The sequence below is a fragment of the Condylura cristata genome, unplaced genomic scaffold (genome assembly GCF_000260355.1).
Source record: "Condylura cristata isolate star-nosed mole 26May11 unplaced genomic scaffold, ConCri1.0 scaffold00008, whole genome shotgun sequence".
In the NCBI taxonomy this organism is placed as follows: domain Eukaryota; kingdom Metazoa; phylum Chordata; class Mammalia; order Eulipotyphla; family Talpidae; genus Condylura; species Condylura cristata.
This window is the reverse complement of record NW_004567109.1, coordinates 628,496-637,521: the sequence shown is the minus strand read 5'-3', so window position 1 is coordinate 637,521 and position 9,026 is coordinate 628,496. Positions and strand designations below refer to the sequence as shown.

The 9,026-nt window shown below is 70.2% G+C and overlaps 1 protein-coding gene across 1 annotated transcript in view; it reads right to left on the bottom strand.

Moving 5' to 3' along the window:
* ESPN (espin) overlaps nt 1-9,026 on the bottom strand; it is a 30,095-nt gene that overhangs the window by 15,841 nt on the left and 5,228 nt on the right. Inside the window, exons 3-7 of the mRNA XM_012722053.1 lie at nt 8,951-9,026; nt 6,281-6,474; nt 5,985-6,181; nt 5,478-5,625; nt 4,553-4,727 (exon numbers count right to left, since the gene is read on the bottom strand). Of these exons, the coding sequence (XP_012577507.1) occupies nt 4,553-4,727; nt 5,478-5,625; nt 5,985-6,181; nt 6,281-6,474; nt 8,951-9,026 (790 nt within the window). The remainder of the gene's footprint in view (nt 1-4,552; nt 4,728-5,477; nt 5,626-5,984; nt 6,182-6,280; nt 6,475-8,950) is intronic.

The following is a 9,026-nucleotide window of genomic DNA, read 5'->3' as shown; positions in this document are numbered from 1 at the left end:
GAGACCGACATCCCCGCCCGCTCCAGCTGCGGCCTCTCGCAAGTCTTCTCAGCCCCTCGCTCACCCTTTAGGGGGATGGGGCTAGTCTGGGGCTCCTCCCGGACTCCCTCTGTACTGCCAGCAGCCAGCCTCCCGCACCTAGTTACCCCACCCCAGTCTGCGGCCTACAGTGCAGGCCTCACAGCGTCGAGAGCTGGCCTTTCACCAGCGCCCACAGGGGAGAACGACCTGCCCCACCCTGCAGCCCCATTGCCACCGTGACCCCCAAACTTGTCTGACTTTGTGACTTTGCTCACGTCCCCCCGTGCCTCAGCACTGACTTGCCCAGGCCTTTCCCGCCTCTCTGCCCCCTCTCTCTGGGCCCGCCCCAGACTGCCGGTCAGGGGGGCCGCTCGCTGCCGTAGGTCTCCGCGGCCCCAGGAAGACTGATAGCAGGCCGGCAGGACTGGTTGCCAGGTCAAACACAGGATGCCCAGTTAAATCTGAATTCATTTTGTAAGCACAAAGTTCTCGTAAGTCTCAGTATACCCCAAATACTGCGGGAGATACGCTGACACTGAAACATTGTTTGAGGACAGCACTGGGGAAGGGTCACTCCATCTCTTCACTCCTGGGGGTTCCCTGCAGCCCACTTTGCAGATGTCGGGCTCTCCAGTCCCCAAGGGGGTCCCAGCTAGGAACAGCGACCCGGCCCCCATGAGGTGGGGCTCTGCTGGGGCAAAGCGAGCTGCACCTCATTTTTTCTGACTACAATGGGTGCGGCAGCCCAGAGTGCAGTTACCGACGTCCGGCACCAGGGGGCGCCAGGATCCAGGCCCACAGCCTTCTCCGCGCTGGCTGCGCCTGACCCCACGGTGCTCCCCCCCCCCCAGCTCCCCCTCTGTGCTCGGTGCAGTCCCTCACTTCACCTCCTCCCGAGCCCTGGAGCCATCCGTGGCTGCCGGCCCTCGACCACAGGCCCCACGCTCGGAGCCGCCCTCCCTGGCTCTCCCATCCGGCTGCCCTCTGGTCTGTCCGTCCACCTGTCGCCAGCCACCCACTTCTGCATCTGCCCACTCACCCACCATGGGGGAGCCCCCCGGGACGCGGCCCCTCCTTGTCACTCAGCCCCGGACCTCCCGGCTACCTCCCTCTGTCCCGACGCCCCCCAGGCCCTTATTCCCCGGCCCAGGTCACTGCAGCTCTGCTCTGTCCTAACCCCCCACCCCAACGCAGCGCTGCCATCTGCTGGGACTGATGCTGAACTGGCACCTCTGCAGTTGGGGACCAGGGGCCACCCCTGGCTGTCCCATCCACCACCACGCCCCGTGTCCAGGTCGGAGGGTGCCTGAGTCACGCTGAGGACACCGGCGGGCCGGGCTCCGCCCACACGCTCTCCTGGAGCTGCTGGCCCCCGGCCACAGGCCTCCCCGCCCCGGTGCACGGCGCCCCCACGCGCCCCCACAAGCGTGAGTCAGTAACAGCCTGCTTAATATTTTATGGCCGACACGCAGTGGCCTGAATTATTCACCCTGTAACCAAGGTACAGCAAATGAGGGGGTCCTCGCATGGGGGGCCGCAGGGGCCCACCTCCCGGATGCCGCTGGGCTCGCTCTGGGGAGGCCCGAGACATTGGACACAGTTGGAGCACCAGTTCCGCCTGGAGCCATGCCCTGGCGGCACCCCGGGCGGGGGTCCGTGACCCCGGGGTGCCCAGCATGTCCGAGAAGCCGGCGCAGGGACGGGGCGCAGAGCGGGACGGGAGCAGGAGGGACAGGCGCGTCACGGCCTCCTGCCAGGCCAGGGGCTGCGTCCCCGGCCCAGGTCAGGGTGAGGATGGCGACCGGTCAGCACTTGGGGCAGCTCCGCCCCTGGCCTGCACGCCCGGGGCAGCCCGGGCACCAGGTGGGAAGGGGCCGCTGCCCAGCTGCTCTCTGCTGCCACGGCCCGTAGGCGGGAAGGGGGGCGCCGGCGCTCACCGGGGCAGCTGTAAAGCAGGGGCGAGCCCGAGGCGAGAGGGAGATGCGAGTGACAGCAGGGACGGTAGCGAGAGGCGCCTGTTGCTCCGGCCCAGCCCCAGGGCGCCCGGCAGGGCTGCCTGCACTGTTCCCTCCCGCGACTGAGGAACGGGGGGCGCGGAGGGCTGAGGTCGCCCCGCGAGGCAGTGGAGTCGTGACTGGGGGCTCGGTCCGTGTCACTGCAGAGCCGGCAACCCCACACCCGCTGTGCCCACGCCGTCCGCCGGCCGGCGCCCACGGCCCTTCTCCAACCAGCTCGGTGGCTCTGCCAGGCTCAGCCCTTGGGGGCCGGGACCGCCTAGGCCACCGCGTGGGGAGGGCCGGGGCGAGGCTGGACGGCCCTGGGCAGGCGCCCCCGCCTGCCAGGCTCTCCTCTGCTCCAAGCGAGGCAACAGCGTGCTGCCCTGAGGGGCCCTGGGCCCGCGTGGGGCCGCCCGTGGCCAAGCTGTATTTTAGGAGTCTGCCCGCTCATGCCCCCGGGCACTGCTGGCCTGGGGTGCCCAGGTCCCACCAAGTGCCGATAGGCCCAGCCTATTCGCCAGCTGCCTAGAAAGGGGCGTTCTGGGGGACGGCGGGCCACTGGGCCCCACCCCCTCCAGACCCCAGTTCTGGCTGCAGTGACAGCCAGGGAAAGACTTCCTGTCCCAGCCCTGACCTGGCTGGCCCCCACCCTGGGCGGGAGCGCACCCCGGCCTCCAGCCTCAGTTTTCACACAGGGCCTTTCCCCGCCTCCTGAGAGAGAAAGGGCCTCGGGGTGGCCAGGCCTGGTCCCTGCCCCGCCCTCAGGGTCGGAGAGCCCCGGGGCCTCCTCAGCTTACTCTCCCCAGGAGGCCTCTGCTTCTGGGGTGAGAAGCCGCCAGCACCTGAAACTGCTGCCCTCTACCCGCCTCGCCCGCTGCCCACTAGAGCCTGACCGCCTGGAGCACACCCCCACAGCTAGGCCAGCAGAGGCACCTGGCCACTCCTGCTTGACCGGTCCCTGTGGGCTTGAGGCGCCGGCCACCATCAGCAAAGCCATTGCCTCTTCTTCCCCTTGGGAAGAGGCCGTGAGGGCACCCTGGAGCCCAGAGCAGGGCGCTGGCAGAGGGCGCAGGGCCGGGAGGGTTTGCTGGAAATCTCGGCCCCGAGTGGTGCCTGTCGCCTGGCCAGCGGGGCCAGGGCGTGCTTGGCCCACAGTACCTGTCAGACAGCAGCGCCAGCCCCCCTCCCCCCCAAAGCCGAAGCCGCCGCAGGTCTGCAGCTCTAAGGCGGAGCCCAGCTGCCAGCCCCGGGGCCGCACCCCACCCTCCCGGCCCTGCCTGGGTGACGCCAGGGTCACCGCCTCTGCCACTCGGCCTGTCCCACTGCCCCGCACCCCAGGCGCTTGCTCCAGTCCCCTCCGTCAGGTCACCATGCGCCCAGCCAGGATGTGGAGCGGGAGCAGGGCGCACCCCCTCCGGGAAGCCGGCCCACGGGAGCCAACAGGCCGAATCAGCGAGGGAACAGCACTGGGCACGCTCTGGCCGTCCCGTGGCAGCCCCCACGCGTCCCCGGCCCAAGGCCGCCACATCCCGAGCGCAGCCAGGGCCGAGCAGTCAGGGTGCCGGAGCCGGGTGCAGGGGCACGTGGGGTGAGGGGGCGGCTCTGCGGAGCTCGGGATGTGATGGGCTCGGCTGGGAGGGCCGGAGGGACCGTGGGGCCGGGGGTCTGAGCCCCTGTAAGGCGCTGCAGCGTGGTCCACCGGCCAAGGCTGGGGCTCCAGACTCCCCAGTCTCTCAGGGCCGAGGCCGGAAAGGAGGGGGCCCCTGCGCGATCACGGGGGGCGTGTGTGTGCTGGGGGCAGCACCCCCGGGGCTCGGCGGGGTCCCGCCAGGCCCCGAGCAGGGATGGTGCTGGCACGGGAGACAGGGCAGAGCAGGTGGCGGCAGGCGGCAGGTGAGGTCCTGGGGACCGGGCAGGAAGCGGCTGCCAGTCCGGGAAGCTGGCTTCCCTTCTCACAGGTGGGCAGCGCCCGGCCAGGCCAGTCGGGCCCCGTGACCCAGGCTTGGGCCAGGCCTGCAGGCGGAGGCTGGCCCGCCGGGGGGCTTCTCCCGACCCCTTTCTCAGACCCTCTGCCTGGGTCAGGGCTTTGGGGTGGAAGGGCAGGCCCCGCCGCAGGTGACCGCAGCAAACAAAGGGAGGCCTGGGCCGGGGACAGTGGACGGGCCTGGGCAGAGGCCAGTGTCCAGGAGGCAGGAGCTTCTGTGGCCCGAGAGGCGCTGTCTCCTAAGGGGCTGGGTCCCTGCCCTGGAGCCCCGGGGGGCCTCCTGCCCCAGCTCACGGCCGTCCGTCCCCCGTGGCCCGGCTCCATGGAACTTTGCACAAAGGCAGGAAAAAGGGGGAGTCCCTGGTGACCTGAGAGGCTCTTGAGTGATTAGGGTCTGGGCCGCAAGTGGGAGACAGGCCCAGAGAGGGGGTGCAGTCTGGTCAAGGTCACGCGCCGGCCAGCAGGACCTCGGTCGGTCAGTTGGCTTCTCCGAGGCACTGCTTCTGTGTCTCTCAAATGGGCAAATGACTGGTGCTGGGGGCCAGGCTACAGCAAGCAGGCCCCCATGGGCACGCAGCGGCAGGAGCTGTGTCAACTGCGTCCTGTCGCCTGGCCGGGCACCTTCAACCTCAGGGCAGGGCCGGGAGCCCAGCGGAGGAGGCGCCTCCAGGGAGCCACCCAGGTCTCCGGGCAGCAAGGTCTCCGGCGGCTGTGACTGGGAGTCCCTGGGAGGGAGGACCCCCAGACTCAAAACTCAACCCCAAGCGTACAGGCTGAGTGCAGGCCCCCTCCCGCTCAGGGCCGGGGGTGGGGGGGAGGTGGTGGCAGGGCGAGCGGCAGGTGCTTCCGGACGCCAGCAGGCAGGCAGGCAGCAGCCCCAGCCTGGCTGGGGCCAGGGATGGGTCTGGACAGCCCCGGCCTCCGGGGGGGGGGGGGGGTCAGAGGGACCGCCCCCAAAGAGCAGCAGCCCCGAGGGTCTGCCCCTCCCTGGGGCCAGGCTCCCTCAGGCCGCCCTGCCCCTCAGCGCCCGCTGACCCGCCCGAGGTGTCCACCTTCCACTGCTGTCCACCTTCCACTGCTGCACATAGTTTGCCCCTGCTGGCCCAGGCCTCCCTGGCGGATCGAGTTTCCCATGGCAGCTCCAGGCACCCTCCCTGCAGTGGGGCGCTGCCTCTGCCTGGGGAGCTGAACCCCCGTGAATAATTCATGCGCTTCACGGAAGGCGGCGGCAGGCTCACGGGAGCAGACAAGGCAGCAGGCTGGCCGGCCAGGGCCCTGGCACTCGGCGTCCCCTGCCCTTCAGCCCAGGCCAGCTGGAGCGTCTGCCCCTAGTTCTATGGGGCCCCCAGTTGGGGGGGTGTCGCCCTCCCTCCCAGGTAGGAGGCCACGCGGGCACCAGTCCTCCGTCCAGGCGGGCAGGCGCCGCCCCGCTGGCCAGCCGCCCCTCCTGCCCGAGGCCAGCCTGGCAGACGCACAAAGGCGAGTCCTTATCGGCCAGGACACGCGCCCCGGGAGCAGCGGGGGACGCGTCCGCCTCGCCTTCCTGAGACTCAAGGCTCTGGGGTGGGGCTGGCAGCTCGTCAGCCCCGGCCACCTGGCCCGAGTCCCAGTCGTGGCCAGCACCTGGCAGGCCCAGGCGAGGTCAGGGCTCACAGGGCCCCTAGTCTGACGGGGCACCCACCTTGCAGCGAGTCTTCCCGAGGCAGGGCCCTAACTGGGGGAGCCCTGTCCAAGACCCATGCTCCTTGGGGGGCAGCGGGGGCTTCCAACCCCCTGGCCAGCACCCCTGGGCAGCCAGCCTGGCTTCCTGGCTCGTGGCCTGCGTGCATGGAGCAGGAGGGTGAGCGCAGCCTCGCCCTCCTTGGGCCTCCTGCCCCTCAAACAGGGGGTGGGGGCGGTCACTGGAGTGGGGGAAGGCCCAGCTGGGGCTCCCTAGCCCACCCCAGGGAGTCTGGGAAGGCCCTGCTCTTCCTCCCACTCACGTCGAGAGGGGTTGTGCGAAGGTGCCCAGGCCAGAGCTCCAGCATGGCCTGCGGCAGGCTGGTACATGCCCAAAGGAATACGTGACTTTGGCCAGTGTGCCAGCACCCCGACTCCAGCTGGTGCTGGGGGGCCCTCTGCTTGCTGGGCCCTGGACAGCTCCCCACAGGGGAGATATTCCAGGTTGGGTGGCCGCTGGCTACCAGGAAGGCCAGGCGCAACCATCCCGAAATGCTCGTGGGACAGGCACCCCCAGATCCCGCCGCCCCCCCAGAGGCCCCGTGAGGGGCGTGCTTACTCTGGGTAGTGCCCGATGAGAAGCCTCAGGGAGGGGAAGTCTCCTTTGGCGGCGGCGTAGTGGATGGGCAGGGCGCCCGTGTCCGTGGCCACGGTGGGGTCCCCACCGCCGTGACGCAGCAGCCAGTCCACCACCTCGGGGTGGCCAAAGCGGGCGGCCAGATGCAGGGCTGTGGCACCAGAATTGTCTGTGTCCTGCGGGGAGAGTCTGTTAGCACCGGGAGGCCGAGCCCCCACCCCGCTTCCCGCCACGTCCTGCCCCCTGGCGCCGGGAGGCGGTGCCCTCGGGGCTCCTGCCAGCCCACCGAGGGAGGCCGGCGCGTGACTGACACAGCGGCCGTGGGGCGGACGCCTCATCCCTGCAGGGGCCCGTGCTCAGGGCTCAGGGTCACCCGGGAGGGAGGGAGGGCGCCGTTGCAGGCGCGGGTGATGAGGCTGGGCGGCCTCAGGGGTCAGGTGGGAGGAGACCTTGGTGCACCCCAACCTCCGGGCTGGATCTGCTCCCCAGCAGACTCCCTGCCGCCTCCCCTCCTGCACGGGGACAAGATGTTCTTCCTGCCCTGGGGAGGACGAGGAAGCTCTGGGCCCCGGTGGGCAGGGCTTGGGCAGCCAACCACTAGTGGCAAGTGTGGGCTTGGGTGAGGCCCATCCCTGCACCCCAGGGGTCAGGCCGAGGTCTGGGCCCAGAGCTGTTCTACGCCTCCTTGGTGAACACGCCACCGAGGGTCTATTTCCGCGAGGGGCTGCTGGCTGCTGGCAAGGTGGACGGTCATCGAGGCTGTGTTTGGGGGAGAGTGGGCACCTTGCAGGAAGGGCAGACTCCCGGCAGCAGGATGAGGGGGCGCAGGAACCCGGAGAGGCTGGGGCAGCAGTGGGCCTGGGCGTGGGCGCGGGGTGCAGAGAGGTGCCCCTGGCCGAGAGGTCGCCTGGGTGCCAGGGCGGCCTGGGGATGTGCGTCAGTGGGAGGAGAAACCGGCCTCCTGCTGGGAACCCCAGGTGAGGGGGCAGGGTGGGCATGCCTGGCAATTCAGCAGCACCCGCTGCCCAGTGGGAGGCTGGTGCCCACCAAGAAGGAAGCAGGACCGGGGGGCCGAGAGCGAACAGCTCCCCGGATGCTGAGCCGGGCTGAGGCCCTCTGTGCCTGGATGCCCAGGAAGATGGAGAGCTGGCTCAGCCGTCCCCTGCGCCCAGGGCTGCCCAGCGGTGACCCACATAGGACCATGGGGCTCTGAGCCCCGCGGCCCAGCAGCCTGGGGACCATACACGCAAGTTGCCAGGAGTCTGTTGGCGCTCGGCCTCCAGGTGGGTGGCAGGACGCCGAGGGCCGCGGGCCTGAGGGCTCTGGCCCGTCCTGAGGTCCAACAGTTGTGGAGGCCCCAGGAGCCCCACGCACGCTGCCTGGGGATCCAGCTCCCCCTCCCCCTCCATCACTCCACCCCAGCACCCAAGGGGGGCTCAAGGGCAGGGGACTTGATAAGCTGGCACAGGCCACCTGCCCCTCCATGCCCTCTGCAGGGGCCAGGAAGGACAGCATCTCCTGAGAGTGGGCACGGACCTCATGCCAGGAACTCCTGCTAACAAGCCAGCCAGGAGATAGGGGCTGGGCCACCTCCCAGAGGCGGGGGTGGGGGTGTCTTGCCATCCTGGGGCCGGAGGGCGCCTGCCCCCTGGGGCCCAGCCAGCTCCAAGTTGCGCCCGCCTCCTCTCCTACGCCAAGCCACCGGAAGTCGAGCTGGCTGGAAAATCAGTTCTCCCCCGGCGCTGGCTCCCCCACAATCACGGCATCAGCCACACTCCGGCCCAGCCCCCAGCCCGGAGGACCTGGCCCTCGTGCCCACTCCGTCCCCATCGCTGTCCCCTGTTCCTGAGCAGGCTGTGCTGGGCTGCGCTTCCTGTTCCCTGCGTCCAGAATGCCGTGGGCGCCTCTGGCCACCTCCCAGCCAAGGGCGCTTCTGGGCCTCCCCGCCCACCTGGCCAGAGCTCCGGAAAGCTCCCGCTCCTTGGCCGGGGCAGCTGATGTACTCCTGGCCCGCGGGTGGCCAGCGTCGCCCCCGTGGGCTGGCGGGTCCCGGAGCACCCGCGGCCCAGGTGCCTGCCAGGTGCTCCACTGGCAGCAGGAGACGCTGCCGCCTCCGCTCAGGGGCGTCCAGCAGCCTGGGCCGCTCGGTGAGAGCAAGCGGGGCCGCAGGCGTGGCCACTGGAGATCCTGCTGGACTGGGGAAGCTGTTTGGGTCTGGGAGGCCAGAAAGACTCCTGGGGGCCCCTGTTTAACAGGCCCACACCTCCCGCATGCTCTGACCTCACCTCCTCTCAGCCTGGGGCATGGGGCTCCGCGCACAGCCTGCGCCAGATGTGGTGAGAGGACCAGGCCTCTGGTTCTGCTGGCCAGGCCCTTCCCAGGGCTCCCTGGGCAGCGCTCCGCCCCCCCTCCAGGAGAGTCCAGTTGGGTCCAGTTTCCCTCTGATTCTGCATGGCCCAACCCCTCTTCCAAGCGCCACCTGCCCAGGCACCTTGGGCCCTGGGGCTGCCCCACCCAAGGGCTACCCCACCCCAAGCCCTCTGGCAGCTGAGCGGGAGGTGCCCGCCTCACCCATCCTTGCGCTCAGGGGGCCTCGCGCCAGAAGGCTCTGGGCCAGGAGACCCCCGGGCGCCCGTGAGGGCTCGGACCCACCTGCACTCCGCAGCCGCCCTGGGAGAGCAGCCACTGCAGGCAGGCGAGGTGGCCGGTGGCGGCGGCGTCGTGGGCC